This window comes from Phyllobates terribilis, unplaced genomic scaffold (assembly GCF_046119375.1).
Source record: "Phyllobates terribilis strain yellow unplaced genomic scaffold, ASM4611937v1 Scaffold_136__1_contigs__length_4911898, whole genome shotgun sequence".
NCBI classification, from domain to species: Eukaryota; Metazoa; Chordata; class Amphibia; order Anura; family Dendrobatidae; genus Phyllobates; species Phyllobates terribilis.
In genome coordinates this window covers 2,600,957-2,623,169 of record NW_027362896.1, presented here as the reverse complement: position 1 = coordinate 2,623,169, position 22,213 = coordinate 2,600,957, and the positions used below count along the sequence as shown (strand labels likewise).

The 22,213-nt window shown below is 44.8% G+C and overlaps 1 protein-coding gene across 1 annotated transcript in view; it reads left to right on the top strand.

Moving 5' to 3' along the window:
• The first annotated feature begins 8,781 nt into the window (after nucleotides 1–8,781).
• Nucleotides 8,782–22,213, top strand: part of LOC141204977 (uncharacterized) — a 48,902-nt gene continuing 35,470 nt past the window's right edge. The window contains exons 1-8 of the mRNA XM_073664019.1: nucleotides 8,782–8,853; nucleotides 18,624–19,040; nucleotides 19,136–19,206; nucleotides 19,804–19,953; nucleotides 20,083–20,187; nucleotides 20,271–20,394; nucleotides 20,478–20,575; nucleotides 20,773–20,863. Coding sequence (XP_073520120.1) covers nucleotides 19,876–19,953; nucleotides 20,083–20,187; nucleotides 20,271–20,394; nucleotides 20,478–20,575; nucleotides 20,773–20,863 — 496 coding nt within the window. The 5' untranslated portion in view covers nucleotides 8,782–8,853; nucleotides 18,624–19,040; nucleotides 19,136–19,206; nucleotides 19,804–19,875. The remainder of the gene's footprint in view (nucleotides 8,854–18,623; nucleotides 19,041–19,135; nucleotides 19,207–19,803; nucleotides 19,954–20,082; nucleotides 20,188–20,270; nucleotides 20,395–20,477; nucleotides 20,576–20,772; nucleotides 20,864–22,213) is intronic.

The window sequence follows — 22,213 nt, the reverse complement described above, 5'->3', positions numbered from 1 at the left end:
ACAGAGGAAGGATACTGTGTGGAAAATGCTTCATACTGTAAAGGAAACCTCCAGAACACTTTGTGCCCCCCGATATCCCTTGTATGCCGGGACGTTGCTAGGGTCCTAAAAGATCAGGGGCCAAAGCCCCAAAGTAGGTGTTTCCCCATACAACCTCCCCGCCACTTAAAAGAGGTCCTATACATATATAATTACAGTATACCATTGTTGCTAACCTAAAATACACAACTGAAAGACCAATATTCCCAAAATTACTTCTATACAAGGCAATAATAATCCCGCTACACAATGCCCTCTATCATCAACACTACACAGTGAGTACATAGTATTATGATATGACCATTGCCTCTACATAAAAAACACACTGTACAAAGACCATCTGACTTCTCACATTTCCAGCACCGTCCCCATCTATTCCCACCCTGCACAACCTCCCCATGCTGCCTGCTCTTACGACGTGGAATAGGAACCTCAATACTTCAAAAATTATGTCATTACTATGATTACCCTCCACCAATTAATGCTACAAAGACTGTGTGCCAGATAGAGGGGACCTATAAAAATAATAGCGTCCCATAGAAAGTAGTAAAGACCCCACTGTGCTACCTAGCAAGTAATAATGCCAGATATGCTCTTATGAAAGTTTCAATATCTGAAGTGTTCCCTCCAAGCAACAAATACCGTTGAGTATCCGCTTTAAGTAATAATGCCCCCTTAAAGCCACAATCAAACTACACCCAACTACAAAGTTCTTCTTCAAGTCTATGGATGATGATTTCGGGGTGGTGAAAGAAGAAATTTCTGATGATGCACCCATTTAAAAGAAATAATGTCCTGAGTTCCCCCAAAGCACCCTGTATATTGTATGATAGTCCCACAGCTCACAACACACTGTATGATTGTCCCCACAGCTCCCTATGCACTGTATGATGGTCCCCACAGATCCCTATACACTGCATAATGGTCCCCACAGCTCCCTAGGCACTGTATGATGGTCCCCACAGCTCCCTATGCACTGCATAATGGTTCCCACAGCTCCCTGTGCACTGCATGATGGTTCCCACAGCTCCCTGTGCCCTGTATGATGGTCCCCACAGCTTCCTACGCACTGTATGATAGTACCCACAGCTCCCTAGACACTGTATGATGGTCCCCACAGCTCCTTAGATACTGTAAGATGGTCCCCACAGCTCCCTAGACACTGTATGATGATCCCCACAGCTCCCTACACACTGTATGATTGTCCCCACAGCTCCATAGATACTGTATGAGGGTCCCCACAGCTCCCTAGACACTGTATGATGGTCCCCACAGTTCCCTATGCTCTGTATGATGGTCCCCACAGCTCCCTACGCTCTGTATGATGGTTCCCACAGTGCCCTATGCTCTGTATGATGGTCCCCACAGCTCCCTAAGCTCTGTATGATGGTCCCCACAGCTCTCTATGCTCTGTATGATGGTCCCCACAGCTCCCTACGCTCTGTATGATGGTTCCCACAGTGCCCTATGCACTGTATGATGGTCTTCACAGCTCCCTGTGCACTGCATAATGGTCCCCACAGCTCCCTATGCCCTGTATGATGGTCCCCACATCTCCCTATGCCCTGTATGATGGTCCCCACATCTTCCTATGCACTGTATGATGGTCCCCACAACTCCCTATGAACTGCATAATTGTCCCCACAGCTCCCTATGCACTGCATAATGGTCCCCACAGCTCCCTACGCACTGCATAATGGTCCCCACAGCTCCCTATGCCCTGTATGATGGTCTCCACGGCTCCGTATGCATTGTCTGATGGTCCCCACAGCTCCCTATGCCCTGCATAATGGTCCCCACAGCTCCCTATGCACTGTATGATGGTCTCCACATCTCCCTATGCATTGTATGATGGTCTCCACAGCTCCCTATGCACTGCATAATGGTCCCCACAGCTCCCTATGCACTGCATAATGATCCCCACAGCTCCCTATGCCCTGTATGATGGTCCCCACAGCTCCCTAGACACTGTATGATGGTCCCCACAGCTCCCTATGCCGTGCATAATGGTCCCCACAGCTCCCTATGCACAGCATAATGGTCCCCACAGCTCCCTATGCACAGCATAATGGTCCCCACAGCCCCCTATGCACAGCATAATGGTCCCCACAGCTCCCTATGCCCTGCATAATCGTCCTCACAGCTCCCTATGCACTGGATGATGGTCTCCACAGCTCCCTGTGCATTGTCTGATGGTCTCTACAACTCCTTATATCCTGTATAATGGCCCTCACAGCCCCATATATACAGTACTGTATGATAGCCCCCGCAGCCCAATATATACTGTATGATGGCCCCCACACCCACTTGTACACTATATTATGGCCCCTACAGCTCCCTTTATACTGTATGATGGCCCCACAGCCCCTTATAAACTGTATTCTGGCACACACTCCCCATTTTATATAATATGATGGCCCCACTGCCCCTTATATATAGCATGATGACTCCCATAGCCCCTTATAGTATGATGGCACCCACACCCCTTATATATACAGGTGCATCTCACTAAATTAGAATATCATCAAAAGTTTATTTATTTTAGTTCTTCAATGCTGAAAATGAAACTCATATATTACATAAAGTCATTACAATCAAAGTGATCGATTTCAAGTGTTTATTTCTGTTAATGTTGATGATTATGGCCAGGGGCGCACATAGAAATCATGAGGCCCCATAGCAGAAGCTCTAATTGGACCCCCCCACCAAAAAAATAAATGAATATTTGTCTGTCACAGAAGAGCCGATCTCACAACTTTCCAGCCTTTACTTCGCTTTTCTAATGTTCCTCCTACTGAAGTCCTAGATCCCTCTTTCATTGCCCCCATGAAGTATGATGCCAATAAAAGTGCCCCCCAAACACAGTATGATACCCCCATGGTGCATTCCTCCTCATTAGCCTCTACATGAACAGTATAATAACCTTATTGTACTCCACTTCAACTCCCAAGGCAAAGTATGGTGACCCTAACACAGTATGATTCCTCCAACTGTGACTCCCACACAGCCCCCCATACAGTATAATGGGCCTACATACAGTATAATGGCCCACACTAGCCCTCCAAACAGTATAATGTCCCCACACAGCCCTCCAAACAGTATGATGGACCCCACACACACCTTCACACCGTATAATTGCTTTCATACAGTGTAATGGCCCCCCACATAGCCCTCAAAATATCATAATGGCCCCACATAGACTTCCATATAGTATAATATGCCACCCATAATCCTCCATATAGTATAATGCACCCTCCAAAATCCTCCATACAGTATAATGCACCCTCCAAAATCCTCCATATAGTATAATGCACCCCCCATAATCCTCCATATATTATAATGAACTTCCCATGGTCCTCGATAGAATATAATGCACTCCCCATAGTCCTCCATACAGTATATTTCACACCCCAAAGGGTAAAATGCAGCCCCCATATAGTATAATGCACCACACAGTCCTGCAGTATTATGGGCACCACGTACTCACTGATTGTAAAATACCGTATGTTTTATATAAGACGACCCGAGTATAAGCCGAGGCCCCTAATTTTACCACAAAAAAACTGGGAAAACGTATTGAGTTGAGTATAAGCCTAGGGTGGGAAATGCAGCAGCTACTGGAAATTTCACCATCCTGGTATGTATGGCTCCCTCATCACCAATCCTGGTATGCATGGCCCCCTCATCCCCCAATCCTGGTATGTATGGCCTCCTCACCCCCCAATCCTTGTATGCATGGCCCCCTCATCCCTCAATCCTGGTATGTATGGCCTCCTCACCCCCCAATCCTGGTATGTGTGGCCCCCTCATCCCCCAATCCTGGTATGCATGGCCCCCTCTTCCCCCAATCCTGGTATGTATGGTCTCCTCACCCCCCAATCCTGGTATGTGTGGCCCCATCACTGCACACACAAAAAATAAACACTTATACTCACCTTCCTTCCTCACCTCTGCTCCAGAGCTCCTGTGTTCTGTCAGCCAGCAGCTCATGTTGGTATCTGAGCAGCGCGCGCTCTCAGTTGTCGAGGAGAGCTGCTGCTGCCGGCATATTCACTCCTCTCCACGCCGGGACTATGAGCGTTGACAAGCGTGAATATGCATTCTCTTTAGTAGCGGGCACTGTAAGCAGGAGCCATGGCTCAGCGCTCCTCCGTGCCTGCTACTAAAGAGAATGAATATTCCCTCTTCTCCACGCCCATGGAAATGGAGAAGAGGGAATATTCATGTCTCTTTAGCAGCGGGCACACGTGGTAGCTACAGCAGCCGCTACTGCGTGTGCCCGCTCCACCGCCGCCGCAACCTCCCACCCCCCCAATACTCACCTATCCTCCTTGCAGTTCTTCAATACAAAAAGTGAAACTCATATATTATAGCGGGGCTCCTTTTGCATCAATTACTGTATCAATGTGGCGTGGCATGGAGGCGACCAGCCTGTGGCACTGCTGAGGTGTTATGGAAGCCCAGGTGACTTTGATAGCAGCCTTCAGCTCGTCTGCTTTGTTGGGTTTGGTGTCTCTTATCTTCCTCTTGACAATACCCCATAGATTCTCTATAATAGATTCTCTATGGGGTTAAGGTCATGTGAGTTTGCTGTCAATCAAGCACAGTGATACTGTTGTGTGTAAACCAGGTATTAGTACTTTTGGCAGTGTGGACAGGTGCCAAGTCCGGCTGGAGAATGAAATTTCCATCTCCAAAAAGCTTGTTGGCAGAGGGAAGCATGAAGTGCTGTAAAATTTCCTGGTAGACAGCTGCGCTGACTTTGGTCTTAATAAAACACAGTGGACCTCCACCAGCAGATGACATGGCTCCCCAAACCATCACTGATTGTGGAAACTTCACACTAGACCTCCAGCAGCTTGGATTGTGGCCTCTCCACTCTTCCTCCAGACTCTGGGACCTTGATTTCTAAAGGAAAATTGGAACTCTGGGACCTTGTGGATGGTGTCACTGACTGCCTTCTTGGCATTTGTCAAGTTAGCAGTCTTCCCCATGATTGTGGAGCCTACTGAAACAGACTACGGGACATTTTTAAACACTTAGGAAGCCGTTGCAGGTGTTTTTTGTTAATTATTCTAATTTACTGAGAAAATGACTTTAGTGTTTTCATTGGCTGTAAGCCATAATCATCAACATTAACAGAAATAAACACTTGAAATAGATCTCTCTGTGTGTAATGACTCTATATAATATAGGAGTTTCACTTTTTGTATTGAAGAACTCAAATAAATTAACTTTTTGATGATATTCTAATTTAGTGAGATGCACCTGCATATGATGACTGTTGCCCCCAGTGGAATATATGCGGTGTCTATTTTGGGATATTTTAGTACACCCATGATGATACTATAGACGGCAATTATACCTGGAATGGCCCCTTACTTGCATGCCTTGCTCTTTTTCGCTTACATGTCTAACAATCACATATGTGTTGTGTCCCTTCCCCCATCATCCTATTCTTCTATTGCTGAATAAATATGATAGATTTTATACCCCCTGGACTCCTTTGATGGTCTTTTACCCTGTGGGGTTTTCTTTCATATATGGACTCACTGTGTGGTGGTGATGGTAGAGGACATTGTGTAGCAGGATCATTTTGGCCTTGTATAGTAGTAATTTTGGGAATATTGGACTTTGTATAGTGTATTTTAGATTAGTAACAGTGGTATACTGTAATTATATATGTATAAATCCTCTTTTAAGTGGCAGGGAGGTTATATGGGGAAACATGTACTTTGGGGCTGGGGTCCCTGATCTCTTAGGACCCCAGCAACGCTCCTGCACTGGGGAAAAGCAGGGTCTGGAGGCCACTTTAATGTGATAATTTTATGGATATGACGCCAAAGAAACTAATGAAGTGCTTTGTAAAGTGCCATAATTTAAAAAAATTACACTATACGTAATCTTAATTCTGTTATGAGAGCTAACCTTCTGAGACAATTTATCAATGCGCTGTGTGAATTGTCACATTAAGCTTTGCTACATCTATACATAGTGAAGTTCAGGATGAAAACGCTGCAGGTCCCATCTCTTCTACAGAACAATCCCATGGAAATAAAGCCGATCATTTTATCAGACGGGATCATTAGAACTTACCTGGTTGGATCCTTTGTTTCTGGTGGTTTCTTTCCCAGGTCGTCATTAAGACCCTTTACAATAAGCTCCAAAAACTCATCGGACTTTCTGAATCTTTCAAGCGTTTTCTACATCACAGAAAGGACAGAAAGGAGGCGCTTATCCTGGCAGAAGAGAATCACAGATATATTGTTCTACATCTTCCAGATGTTTGGATTTATCTACAGACTAATGATTAATCTCGCATCAAAAATGATAATATTATAACAGATCACAATTTTGGGGTAAAATTATTCAATTTAAAATATATATATATATATATATAGCAATTACATTATTCTGACAAGACCAATTTTTTGTTTTTTTCCTCCACTTTTTCCCAAAAAATATAACTTTGTTTTTTCATTCACATAGACGGAGGGCTTGTGTTTTGTGGGACTAGTTGTTGTCTGGAATGAGAACATTCAATTTAGCACATAAAGTATTGAAAAATGGGGAAAAAATCAAAGTAAGGTTATTATTTTTGTTTGTTTGGGTTTTTTATGAACATTTTAAAAAAAATGTGGTTTGTGAGACCATTTTCATCTTGCGAAGACCTAATTTTATAAAATGATCCCATTGATGGAGTTGTCGGCTTTTTCTTGTGGAGAGATCAGTAGTTACAAGTTTCTGATTGCATTTTTGGGAGGGAAGTAGAGAGACCCAAAAACCACAACCACAACCCTGGCACTTTACTGTCCTTTACAGCATTGTCCCGACGTGTAATAGATTTATATGTAATGAAAGATTGCACTTATGTCAATGCAGCAGAAACAAATATTGTTTTACGCTTTTTCTTTTTTATAGTTGGCCAGAAAACCGCAGAACCTTAAGCAGAAAATGACATGAATGAGAACATCTGCCCGGCTTGTACCGGATCCGGGGGTGTTACGTACAAGGCGAAGGTCCCAGAATAAGGATTTGCTTCATTTTGGTGCAGAGTTTCTATAAGTTTCTGGTTACTACTGTTACAGGCAGATGCCGTCTGCATAATACAGCCAGCACCGCCTCAACCCCTCCATGCATGTGGACCCCGGCACAAACACTCAGGCACATCCTTTTATGCTAAGACTTTAATAATTCTACAATTATCACACACAACTTATATACAGAAACCTCCCAACCGTCCCCGATCCAATGAGACTGTACGGCTGTCGCTGGAGGTCGGGGTCATGTCCTGACGAGCTGTGTTCTGTCAGGACAGTCAGTGTAGTACAAGAACGTCTCATGCCGAGCTGCTGTGATCGCTCCTGGAGAGGGGCAGCATCCGCTCTGCACGCCTCGTACATGCCCAGCTCCGCTCCGTACGCCTCGTACACACGCAGCTCCGCTCCGTACGCCTCGTACACACGCAGCTCCGCTCCGTACGCCTCGTACACACATGGCTCTGCTCCGTACACCTCGTACACGCGCGGCTCAGCTCCGTACACCTCGTACACACGCGGCTCTGCTCCGTACACCTCGTACACACGCGGCTCTGCTCCGTACACCTCGTACACACGCGGCTCTGCTCCGTACACCTCGTACACACGCGGCTCCGCTCCGTACACCTCGTACACACGCGGCTCCGCTCCGTACACCTCGTACACACGCGGCTCCGCTCCGTACACCTCGTACACACGCGGCTCCGCTCCGTACACCTCGTACACACGCGGCTCCGCTCCGTACACCTCGTACACACGCGGCTCCGCTCCGTACATCTCGTACACACGCGGCTCCGCTCCGTACACCTCGTACACACGCGGCTCCGCTCCGTACACCTCGTACACACGCGGCTCCGCTCCGTACACCTCGTACACACGCGGCTCCGCTCCGTACACCTCGTACACGCGCGGTTCTGCTCCATACGCCTCGTACACGCGCAGCCCCGCTCCGTACACCTCGTACACACACGGCTCTGCTCCGTACACCTCGTACACACGCGGCTCTGCTCCGTACACCTCGTACACACGCGGCTCTGCTCCGTACACCTCGTACACAAGCGGCTCCGCTCCGTACACCTCGTACACAAGCGGCTCCGCTCCGTACACCTCGTACACACGCGGCTCCGCTCCGTACACCTCGTACACACGCGGCTCCGCTCCGTACACCTCGTACACACGCGGCTCTGCTCCGTACACCTCGTACACACGCGACTCTGCTCCGTACACCTCGTACACACGCGGCTCTGCTCCGTACACCTCGTACACACGCGACTCTGCTCCGTACACCTCGTACACATGCGGCTCCGCTCCGTACACCTCGTACACACGCGGCTCTGCTCCGTACACCTCGTACACACGCGACTCTGCTCCGTACACCTCGTACACACGCGGCTCTGCTCCGTACACCTCGTACACACGCGGCTCCGCTCCGTACACCTCGTACACGCGCGGCTCTGCTCCGTACGCCTCGTACACACGCGGCTCCGCTCCGTACACCTCGTACACACGCGGCTCGGCTCCGTACACCTCGTACACACGCGGCTCCGCTCCGTACACCTCGTACACACGCGGCTCTGCTACATCCCCCCTGTAAACCCCTCCTGACCCCACACATAAACTTCAGCTCATCCAGCACCATGACAACCAGCACAGCAGAGTCCTGCATCCACTGAGGCCCCTGATCATGTGACCTCTGACTCCTCCCCTCCTGTGACCTCATCACAGCTCCTGTGCGCACAGAGCAGCCATATATGTGGTGGCGGCTCTGCAGGTGGAGGTATGTGGAGACCCCATTACTGGGCGCAGGGGGCATTAACCCCTTCAGCACGGAGACTCTTTTGGGGTCTTGTGTTGCCCCTTTATAAGAATCATAAGGTTTTTGTGCTGTTTCCTGTACTAGATACATACGACCCAACTATGGAGACAGGAAGGAGGGAAACGTATTGTTCTCATAGTACAGGACCCCTTTACTGCCCCACAGTGTAATGCCCCCATTATGCCCCTTATGCAGGATGTATGATGCCCCCCACAGTGTAATGCCCCCATTATGCCCCTTATGCAGGATGTATGATGCCCCCACAGTGTAATGCCCCCATTATGCCCCTTATGCAGGATGTATGATGCCCCCACACAGTGTAATGCCCCCATTATGCCCCTTATGCAGGATGTATGATGCCTCCACACAGTGTAATGCCCCCATTATGCCCCTTATGCAGGATGTATGATGCCCCCACACAGTGTAATGCCCCTTATGCAGCATGTATGATGCCCCCCACAGTGTAATGCCCCCATTATGCCCCTTATGCAGGATGTATGATGCCCCCACACAGTGTAATGCCCCCATTATGTCCCTTATGCAGGATGTATGATGCCCCCACACAGTGTCATGCCCCTTATGCAGAATGTATGATGCCCCCACAGTGTAATGCCCCCATTATGCCCCTTATGCAGTATGTATGATGCCCCCACACAGTATAATGCCCCCATTATACCCCTCATGCAGTATGTATAAAGCCCCCCATAGTGTAATGACCCCATTATGCCCCTTATGCAGGATGTATGATGCCCCCACACAGTGTAATGCCCCCATTATGCCCCTTATACAATATGTATGATGCCCCCACACAGTGTGATGCCCCCATTATGCCCCTTATACAGTATGTATGATGCCCCCGCACAGTGTAATGCCCCATTATGCCCTTTATGCAGTGTGTATGATGCCCCCACACAGTGTAATTCCCCATTATGCCCCTTATGCAGGATGAATGATGCCCCCACACAGTGTCATGGCCCTTATGCAGGATGTATGATGCCCCCACAGTGTAATGCCCCCATTATGCCCCTTATGCAGTATGTATGATGCCCCCACACAGTATAATGCCCCCATTATACCCCTCATGCAGTATGTATGATGCCCCCCATAGTGTAATGCCCCTGTTATGCCCCTCGTGCAGGATGTATGATGCCCCCACACAGTGTAATGCCCCCATTATGCCCCTTATGTAGTATGTATGATGCCCCCCACACAGTGTAATGAAAACCATTATGCCACTCATGCAGTATGTATGTTGCCCCCACACAGTGTAATGCCCCCATTATGACCCTTATGCAGGATATATGATGCCCACACACAGTGTAATGCCCCTTATGCAGGATGTGTGATGCCCCCATTATGCCCCTTATGCAGGATGTATGATGCCCCCACACAGTATAATGCCCCCATTATGCCCCTTATGCAGTATGTATGATGCCCCCCACACAGTGTAATGCCTCCATTATACCCCTTATGCAGGATGTATGATGCCCTCCACACAGTATAATGCCCCCATTATGCCCCTTATGCAGTATGTATGATGCCCCCCACACAGTGTAATGCCTCCATTATACCCCTTATGCAGGATGTATGATGCCTCCACACAGTGTAATGCCCCCATTATGCCCCTTATGCAGGATGTATGATGCCCCCACACAGTGTAATGCCCCTTATGCAGCATGTATGATGCCCCCCACAGTGTAATGCCCCCATTATGCCCCTTATGCAGGATGTATGATGCCCCCACACAGTGTAATGCCCCCATTATGTCCCTTATGCAGGATGTATGATGCCCCCACACAGTGTCATGCCCCTTATGCAGAATGTATGATGCCCCCACAGTGTAATGCCCCCATTATGCCCCTTATGCAGTATGTATGATGCCCCCACACAGTATAATGCCCCCATTATACCCCTCATGCAGTATGTATAAAGCCCCCCATAGTGTAATGACCCCATTATGCCCCTTATGCAGGATGTATGATGCCCCCACACAGTGTAATGCCCCCATTATGCCCCTTATACAATATGTATGATGCCCCCACACAGTGTGATGCCCCCATTATGCCCCTTATACAGTATGTATGATGCCCCCGCACAGTGTAATGCCCCATTATGCCCTTTATGCAGTGTGTATGATGCCCCCACACAGTGTAATTCCCCATTATGCCCCTTATGCAGGATGAATGATGCCCCCACACAGTGTCATGGCCCTTATGCAGGATGTATGATGCCCCCACAGTGTAATGCCCCCATTATGCCCCTTATGCAGTATGTATGATGCCCCCACACAGTATAATGCCCCCATTATACCCCTCATGCAGTATGTATGATGCCCCCCATAGTGTAATGCCCCTGTTATGCCCCTCGTGCAGGATGTATGATGCCCCCACACAGTGTAATGCCCCCATTATGCCCCTTATGTAGTATGTATGATGCCCCCCACACAGTGTAATGAAAACCATTATGCCACTCATGCAGTATGTATGTTGCCCCCACACAGTGTAATGCCCCCATTATGACCCTTATGCAGGATATATGATGCCCACACACAGTGTAATGCCCCTTATGCAGGATGTGTGATGCCCCCATTATGCCCCTTATGCAGGATGTATGATGCCCCCACACAGTATAATGCCCCCATTATGCCCCTTATGCAGTATGTATGATGCCCCCCACACAGTGTAATGCCTCCATTATACCCCTTATGCAGGATGTATGATGCCCTCCACACAGTATAATGCCCCCATTATGCCCCTTATGCAGGATGTATGATGCCCCCCACACAGTGTAATGCCCCATTATGCCCCTTATGCAGGATGTATGATGCCCTCACACAGTATAAAGCCCCCATTATGCCCCTTATGCAGTATGTATTATGCCCCCACACAGTGTAATGCTCCCATTATACCCCTTATGCAGGATGTATGATGCCCCCCACAGTGTAATGCCCCCATTATGCCCCTTATGCAGGATGTATGATGCCCCCACACAGTGTAATGCCCCCATTATGCCCCTTATGCAGGATGTATGATGCCCCCCACAGTGTAATGCCCCTATTATGTCCCTTATGCAGGATGTATGATGCCCCCACACAGTGTAATGCCCCCATTATGCTCCTTATGCAGGATGTATGATGCCCCCACACAGTGTAATGCCCCCATTATGCCCCTTATGCAGGATGTATGATGCCCCCACACAGTATAATGCCCCCATTATGCCCCTTATGCAGTATGTATGATGCCCCCCCACAGTATAATGTTCCCACAGTACCGCCTGAGGTTTTACAGTTGGAATAATCCCTTTGGAAAATGTTTTTTCCTTTACATAGATATTGAGGCTTTGTATAGTAATATACCGCATGAGGATGGTATCAAAGGAGTAAGACATTTCTTGAAATTGAGATCAATAGAGTGTAGCAGACATAATGACTTCATGGAGGATCTTCTAAAATTCACTCTTACTCATAACTTCTGTGCCCCCTCGTATGCTAACCTCTTCCTGGACTGGTGGGAGGAATCCACAATATTCAGGGATGATCATAAGTGGTGGCATCCATATATTGGGGTATGGTATAGATATATTGACAACATTGTTATCATCTGGTCAGAGACGAGTGAACAATTTCTTGAATTGGTCAGGGAACTCAACATCAATAGAGTGGGCCTTAGATTTACATCTGAATTTAATTATTGCCAGTTCCCTTTCCTGGATGTACTAATCAAGAAAGATTGGGATGGAACCCTAGGGACTCTCAACTACCATAAACCTTCAAGCAGTATTATACTATTGAAGTGGGATATCAACCACCTCATCCCCATAAAAAGAGGAATACCCAGGGGCCAATTTTTTATGGTTGAGAAGGTACTGCCATAATGTCACAGATTTTAATATACACCAGATTCAGGGAAATAGGGTACTCCTGGTACATTTTGGATTCCGCATCATCGTTTGCAGAAAAATGGGAGAAACAGACACTCCTCCATACCTAACCAAGAGACCAAGAAAAAGATTGGACAACACAAGTAATAGGAACTTATGACAATCAGAGTGACTGTATCTTTAATATCCTCAGAAAACACTGGGATATACTTGTGGCTGACCCGGCCCTGAGGGACCTGTGGGATCTACTCCCACAATAACTTTCAGAAACGGTCAGTCCATTAGGGACCATTTAGTGCATAGTTTCTACAAAAAACCTGCACCGAAGGGGACTTGGCTGGATAGAAGAGTCTGCGGTTTCTTTAGATGTGGAGAAAGTTGTACATGTAATTGGATGAGAGCATGTAAATCTTTCTCGAGTTCCTCCACGATCAAAATCTTTTTCCAGTGGGATTATTCCAACTGTATAACCTCAGGACTTGTATATATGGCCACATGCACCTGCCCCCTAGATAATGTAGGCAAGACCGAGATGGTGTCTAGGAGGAGTGTGTGTGTGTGGGGAATTTTTGTGATATATGCCATGGTCGGGACACCCCATTAGCGAGACACATGAACAGTGTACATCGAGGTGAAACCGGAGACATCTTTTGTATCATTGAGGTGGTTAAACCCAATGTGAGAGGAGGTGATCACAATAGATGTATCCTCAAAAAAGAAAGTGAGTGGATTTTTAGACTGGATTCACGAGCCCCTAAGGGACTTTTTGTGTGAATACAGCCCCATTCTGGATTACACTTTTGGATTTTATACTCTACCCATTGCTACTTGATTCCCTGTGAATGGGGTTCACATATTGTTTTACTTCATCGAGATATCTGAGCTTCTATATCAGAATTATTTCTGATCAGTTATATCCTACATCTACTATTTCATAATTAAGAAGTGTGATGATCCATGTGTATCTCTGCAATAGGGGTCAAATTTGACCATTTAGGAATTTACTGTGGGCCACCATCCCATATTTTATGTAGTGATAAAGTAGATCTACACGCCTATTGCATGATGGGAGGATGTGCAATACTTGTTTTTAGTCTCCCATGATGCTGATCTCAGAGATAGGATTTTTCTATGTTGATCTTTGCAATCCAATACCATATGCGCTCCGGCGTGGAACGCATGCTTCCGGACATGCGCAGTCGCAGATAGGATACTGTGATGCACTCCGGCATGGAACGCACATGTCCGGGCACGTTTGTGCTTTCTGCCTGCCTGTCTCTGTTGTTTTCTGCTGAATTGTGGGGAATACTTGAGAATTTATTTTTGTTCCATCTGTCTTTAGTTGATCCCACTGATGCATCAGATAAGTCCTCAGAGAATTATAATTAGAGGAACCCATGGACACATTAGGATTTGTGAAGCTGACCTCCGCTCTCCTCTATTTCCTTTGAATTTATTGTGTGACTTGTATTTCATAACAGTAGCTCTTGGTTTGTTTCATTTCCATGTGTAAATTGAATTTGACTCGTTGTCTTTGATATCTCTTTCAAACTTAGTTTTTTCGATGTCTGAGATCCATCCTCCAGACTTTGTAAATTCTTTTGCATATTTTGTTTGAGTTTTGTATCCAAAAAGTCTTCTACACTGGGCGGAAAACTTTCACCGAGTTTTTTTCCAAGAAACAAATATCAAACGCAATGTGACTTGATTATCATTTTACAAATTTATCTTTATTAAGTTTTGAAAAGGAAATACAAATACAAACACCGGGTACTAGTTGTGCAACAAGTAGTAGGTCAAACACGACTACATAACCATAACAATAACCAGTATTTCCAAAACACGTGAAAATGAAATAAGTAAACACAATCCAAAGAAGAGTCGCTGGTAGAACATTGGTTCAATGTGTTTTAGGATATACCAGCGTGGTGACTCAGACTTAAACATTAAGTCATTACATATTCATGTGGATTAACAAATAAGGGTTATAAAAGCAAAAACGAGTAGTTAAAACTAAAAACACAAATACACACAAAGACAAAGGGAAGTGGGGGAAGGGATGTATGGGTAAGAGGGTTAGGGTAACGTCAGAGAGGCTCCTGAAGTATAGACTTAGCTTTCCCCTATGAGGTCAAGATAATCAGCGGAAGATTTAAACTCCAGTAGAACCATGTTTTATAACATTTATCATGGGAGCTATTGATCATGTAGGTGAGCTTCTCCGTTAACATAATCTCATTTATTTTGGAGAACCATAGTGTTACTTTTCCATAGCAAGGGAATACATGCTCTAGCAGACGTGATCACGTGTCTCAGTATCGAGTTTTTATATGTGTTTAAAGGGATGTTGCTGTGATGGAGAAGGATGAAAGCTGGGTCAAGGTCTGAAATAAGATCACTGAATTTACTGATCACTAGTAGTACTTTCCCCAGAAAGGAGAAAAGAGTTTACAGGCCCATAAAATATGTAATAGGTCACCCTCCTCCTCCCCACATCTCCAACACATGGGACTAGCATCTGGGAGTATAGAGTGTAGGCGAGTTGGGACCCTATACCACCGAGAAAGCAGTTTATAGCTGGCCTCCTGAAATCGCGAGCTGATTGATGATTTGTGTGTCAAGGTGAAGATTTGCTTCCACTGATCCCTCGTTAAGGTGCAACTCAGATCTCTCTCCCATTGACATTGGAAGCGTGTTTTAGGCTAGTCCAGGGATTCAATCAGTAGGGAATACAAGAGTGACAAAGTGTGTCTTAATGGGCCGGTATTTGGTGACTTGGTTATTCTATAAGGGTTTTTTTTAACATGTGGACATACACCCTGTAAAGGATGCAACTATGTTAATAAAACCGACACATTTGAAGAAAACCTAACGGGACAGCAATTATCAATACACAATTTCATCAATTGTAACACTATAGGGGTCATCTATTTAATAGAGTGTATAGAGAGTTACCTGCAATATGTGGGATGGACGTCAGATCCGCTATAAACATGTATTAGAAGACATTTATCTGACGCAATCAATCCCACAGCATTAAATCTGTCTGTGGTTTCATTTCAAGACGCTTTTCACAAAAACATACAAGGGATATCAGACCCTTCAGATATTAGGAATATAAAAGGTTTATAAACCATTAAGAGGTGGAGATATGAAAAGAAAAATCTTAAATAGAAAGTCATATTGGATATTTAATTTACACACTTGATCCCCACAAGGAATGGAGATCAGACAGGATTAATATTACAGTACAATTAATTGTATTTGTCTTTGATTTCCAGTGATTTTATTGAATGTCTCATGCATGAGTTGTATTTGTGTATTATCTTTTTCTTCCATACAATACAGGGTTAAATTGTTGTGCTCAGTAATCAATGGACACCCAGGAAAGGGAAGGATATAAAAGTATCACAGAGACTCACATGTTGTAAATCAGGAATAAGCATTGGTTTGGTATGTGGGCACTTGGTGGTATGCCATCACAACAGTTTTTATGAATTCACAATAAATGTGAGGTTTTAACAATATAGAGAATGCTGGAGAATCCATCTCTCCTCCTTTCTCTACTTGAACCTTGAAATGTCCCTGACCAGGGCGGCTCCATGAGGTGATCTTCAGATAATGTACATTGAATAAACAGTGAGCTGACCTCCCTCTCCATTTTCCAATTGTATTCCTGTTTTCCCTATAGTGATGAATATTTATTTTTGCTAAAACTGTGATATTTTCACTTTAAAACTTTTTTTAACTACACTCATTAGTGCGATCATACAACACAGAAGCCTCTGATCGCTTCGGTGATGCACTGTACTACTGTAGTGCCGTGTACTATCAGTAACTGAGCAATAGTAACGTCCCCATACACATGAGAAAAGTGTTGGCTGAGTGGTCATTTGACAGACGGCTATCTCTCCCGACTCCCCCATACACACAAATATTCCAGCTTTCCTGTGGTCTGTATGACTGACTGTAGGGAGGCCTCCTAATACATTATATAGTCAACCAAAACCCCCAAAATCAGTGCTTCCATGCAACTGTATTCAAATGTTTATGGGGTCGTTACAAGGTAACTTTTGGAACGCTGCCTCTGGCCCGTCCTAATATACTTTCGTACATTGCAGGCCCAGACACCATCACTAGGCATTTCAGTATTGTAGGAACTAGGCAGCCCCATACTATCGAGTACTTGGGGGAGGAGGAGAGGCATTCAGCCAAACTCTCACGACTTCTTAGATGCCATGTTTGCTTTTTGCTGGAGCAAGTGGTTAAACTGCCAGGGATTTTATTGCAGCCGCACCTGTGCCATCCCTGTGATGTACATCTATGTTCTGGTGCCCAAAAGAGTTCATATAAAACCAATAACAAATGTTTAACGTGTTAAAAGAGGACAAAATGTGTCTTCTAATTTTTGCATGTTTTTTTCTTTTTACAAGATATGTTGGTGCCAATTGTCTCTTGAAACATTTTAATATCTGCTTTTTTCTGGGGGTTTTCTTGTAATATAGGAAAGCCTAAGGCCAGAAATAAACCCCATAATACACTGTGCATGTAGACTTTAGTATCAAATCATTTCTGTCTGCGGTGTTTGTGCAAACAAAACAGCTTTTATGAAATCCTCAAACTTCTGTGTGTGAATCAGACATAAGATCTAACGTGATAGAAGATTACAGTCTTGGGAAGACGGGAAACATTCATATAGACGGCCGGTGGAGATGTAGTCAGTGATGGACTGTGGCCAAATATGGTTTTATAGCCGTAGTAGAAGATGTTGCCTCATCATAAAGTAGTTATTTCTCGTGTCACGTGAAATAAATATCTCCTGCAGAATTGCTAATGTCAGTGCCAGTATAAGATAATAATCGCTGCACTACCGGACAGAGGTGCTCCAGTTGGGTCCAAACCTGTACTGTAACTGCGAATAACCTCGGCACTCAATGGTTCTTATAGAAAAATGTTGTAATTCCAGAACTGATCATCCAAACACTAAGGACAGAATCCCCTTCGTTCACAAGTTCCACCCCTTCACCTACATCTTACATAAAACCATTAGGAAACACAGGAACATATTACAAACCGGTTATCCCACGATCCCTGCATCCCAACAACCCTTCCTACCGTGTTTTAAGAGAGCAACCAATATTAGAAACTCTCTGGTACGTGCCGATTTGGGCGCAGCGCACAAAGGTCCCGCAGAACGGTTATTGCAGAATCCCAAAATGGGCACATTCCTAGGTCTCCAATGTCGTCAATACAACAATGTCCTCAGGGGTAGCATTGTTCATCACTCACAAACTGGCAAGATATACAACATCAAAGGGTACTTTACATGTGACAGTTCATATGTGGTATATCTTATTAAATGACCATGCGGCTCAATCTATGTGGGGGAGACGACACAGCCCATAAGGGATAGGATTTCAAAGCACAAGTCCACAATTCTGTGCAAAAACCTAATGTTACCCATTCCCCAACACTTTATCACGGCAGGACATAGTATTTCTTAATTCAAGTACCAGGTATTGGAACAAGTTTTGACACCACGTCAGAGGGTGCGACCAAGTGAGCCTTCTCAAACGTAGAGAAGCCTTCTGGATTCATGAATTACAGTCCCTAGAGCCGAAAGGCCTTAATAGGGACTATGACCTACTGGCCTTTATATAAGGTTTTTTTATGTTTGGAATTTGGTTCTCATTGAACAATTGGTATAGAGAAACTTGTCACCCAGGGATCTTATGTGATCCTATGTTGAAATGTATTTTATGTTTGGAAATGTGGTCTTCAATTTGAATAGGTCAATAATATACATGTTTTGATCTCCATATCCTACTCATATATTGTCTCCTTTATTGCAGATTATTCCTCTCTGGCACACTCTTGTCCCCTCTCCTGGATCCTTATCCACTCCAACAAAGGCTCTGGCTTATGTCCATTAGGTCTTATGCTCTATACTGGTGGAACGCACGTTCTCTCTCCCTGGCACTCAAACTTCCTGCTCACTGGAACGCATTTACACCGGCGGGTGGAACGCACAGCTTCTTGCGAGGAGCGCGTCACTTCCGGTGACGTCATACGTGCACTTCCGGAGTTCACACTACACAGCACTGCGGAATTGGTCAGCCGCCCTCAGCCCTCAGTATTCCTGCCCCCCGCCTTTAGACACCATCCTGCCCCTAACAACGCGCACAGCACCAGGAACTAGCGGTGGACACCGCGTTCCTCTAAGCCACTACGTGCAGCACCGCTTTATAACCAGGAACTTGGGGTCACAGGTATGCTACGTCCAGCTCTATTCTGGGTATCTCTGCCTCCACAGTCCCTCTCAGCTGTTAACTCTGAGTCTGCCACTCTCTGCTCTTTTCTGCAGACCCAAGCAACCAGTGTCACCATATCTCCACACTTTTGAATCCCTACCTTTGAACACCATCCAGCAGTCTAGTAGGTGTCACCTCTCTTCAATTTGTATATATACTTGCTCTATACTATGATGTTGTATCCGCATTAATGGGTTTTTACAAAATATTATGCACTGTTTGACAGCATGTTTATTGTTCAGGTTAAACAAGAGATATTATCATGTTATTGTGCTATGATCCATTTGTATATGCTTTTTTATTTTATTATTTATTATTATTATTTTATTTATTGTTTTGTTCTTTGTGCTATTTCCAATAGTTCTTGATTAAGGTCAGATCGACCGAAACGTTTACTTTTGTTTTTGGACTGCATTAAAAAAAAAAAATTTCTATAAGAACCATTGAGTGCCAAGGTTATTTCCAGTGTCAGAAAATTAGACGAGAATTAGCGTTATGGAAGGTGAGTCTATGAGAAACATATTCAGCTGCAGACTCCGAGGAAGAAACTGCTTGTTGTCTGTGGCCTAAAATATATAGGTTTTATTACTAGATGTAAAGAAGAAAACTAAACACTGTAAAATAATATATCTCCTCAAATGTTTCCCTTATTATCTCCAATAGATGTATTATTACACAGGATATTTCTGATGTTCCCTCAACTTATCTTTTCCTCATTCAGGTCTCTACAATATCGGATCCTCTCAGTGAAGATCTTCTATATAAGGGAATTGTCCTGATTTACCCATCAAGGATGGATATGGACAGAGACAAGATGGTGGAGAGGATATTACACCTCACCCTAGAGATCCTCTTCCGTATTACTGGAGAGGTGAGAGATTCTGATGACGTCACATTACATCATTCTTATCTATGGGAATAACAGATGGACAGAACTGGAGAGGTGAGGACTCTGGAAATGTCTGGAGGGAGATTTATTAATGTGTCTCTCCATAACCAGAGATTAATCACGGGGCCTCCACATCACCCCCTGATACATGAGGACATCAATGACCAGAAGATCCTAGAACTCACCTACAAGATGATTGAGCTGCTGACTGGAGAGGTGACACTGCTGGGAATACTGGGACTTTATACAGTAACACTATTAAGGGATCGGGGAGATAACGGTATCATTGTATGTGTCAGGTTCCTATAAGGTGTCAGGATGTTGCTGTCTATTTCTCCATGGAGGAGTGGGAGTATTTAGAAGGACACAAAGATCTGTACAAGGACGTCATGATGGAGGTTCCCCAGTCCCTCACATCCCCAGGTAATAGACAGGACTAAATACACACGGCCTATAATTATCTGTATGTAAAGAATGAATTCAGTCCTTGTATGTGTTTCCTCCAGATCTATCCAGTAAGAGGAAAACACCAGAGAGATGTCCCCGTCCTCTTCTTCCACAGGACTGTAAACAAGAAGATCCCAATGTTCCTCAGGATCATCAGGTAGATGGAGAGAAGGTGTCATGAGATCTCCCCTATGATGTGTAGACGGCTGTGAAGGTCTTGTGCTCAGTCTTGTTTTATCCACCAGTATTATATGTTTTATACTTGTGTAATGAGGATGGTGGAGATGGCTGGATTAGAGCTGATCATAGATGTGACTTATCATCTGTCTGTGACTTTTACAATATTTGTTTCAGGGTGAAGATCTGACCCATATTAATACTGCAGAGACATATGTGAGGGGTGATGAGCGGTGTAAAGAGGAGATTCCTACATATGACCACCCAGGTGAGTAGGAACCACTAAATGCAGAGTAACAGAATCTTCTCGGTCACCGGCTGTGGCTGCTTTATCAGTGGTGTAGTCCACCCGTATCACAATCGTGTGATCACCATTTTACCTCTAGATCACAACATTTTAGTCCATCCAAAAATGTTCACATTACTTTGTGTAATTGTAAAAGACCTTTTCTGTAGAACTTACAACCTGGAGGATTCACCTACCCCCTGGGATTAGGAGACACTGACCGTTACCTGCCCAGATCTGTGAACTACAAAGCCAAATGACAGCATAGGTAGAATGTGCTGACAAGTGAGAAAATCACTTGAAGAAAAATATTATGATGGGCCTGTAAGAGAAAGCGGAGGGTAATGATGCTGTTGGCTTCCTAGAACCCTGATATCTTATTGTATGAATCCACCTTCTCTCCCTTCTGTGCTGCTGAATGTCCTCATATGGTCCCTACAAGACCAGGTCCAGTCTTTCTGGCCAAACATCACTTTTTTGATCAATAACATTAAATGTGCAGTGAGGGCCAAGTGTGAATTTCTGTACAATAACAGCAGAGTTTCCCTTTATCCTGACTTTTCAATTTCTTTTAAAACCAACTAATTTAAAAAAGGATAGTGATAAACTATACAGAAAACATTACACCTGCGCCATGATATATCTCTAAGCTGTGCGTGGCTGATGGCTGTAATATACATTTATTCACGCCTGCAGGAGATGTGTTGGCTTGAGCCCTGGTTTCATGGATTCACTCCACGTCATAAATTCCATTATGTTTTCATCCTAAGAAATTCAGATTACTGCACAATCTCTCCTGAAATGGGGGCACTAATACTTTCTCTACTCTCCTGGTCAGGACTCATAGTTGCTCCAATGGTCCACCATAAATGAGTGCAACTCCAGTTTAGTGTTGGATTTCTCCCCTCATACATACGTTGTTGTTGGGGATGTTACATGTTTTTATATTCTTTCTTTTTTTACAAGTTCACTCTCTCTGATAGTTTCATTGTGGTGGGATCGGCCTTCCTCACTTATGTGACTCTGTAACTCCCTGGTAGTCTTTCAGAAAGATCTCCATTACCTCTTCCAAATGCCCGAGATCTAAATTTAAGACACCTGAGCTCTGCAGTATTATAAAAAAGTTCACTTTAAATGTCTAATATTTCTTCTTGAAACTCATCTGACAGAAAATATTGTCCCTTACGATAGTTTAGATTCCCAAGAGCCACCGAGCCCCATACTCCAATTACCCCAGAGAGGTTTCTCCAGTAGTTACTCATTTTTCTCTGATGGAGACTGTTGAGTTTGATCATTTCAATAGATTTTTTATTGTCTATACTCACTGTTTTT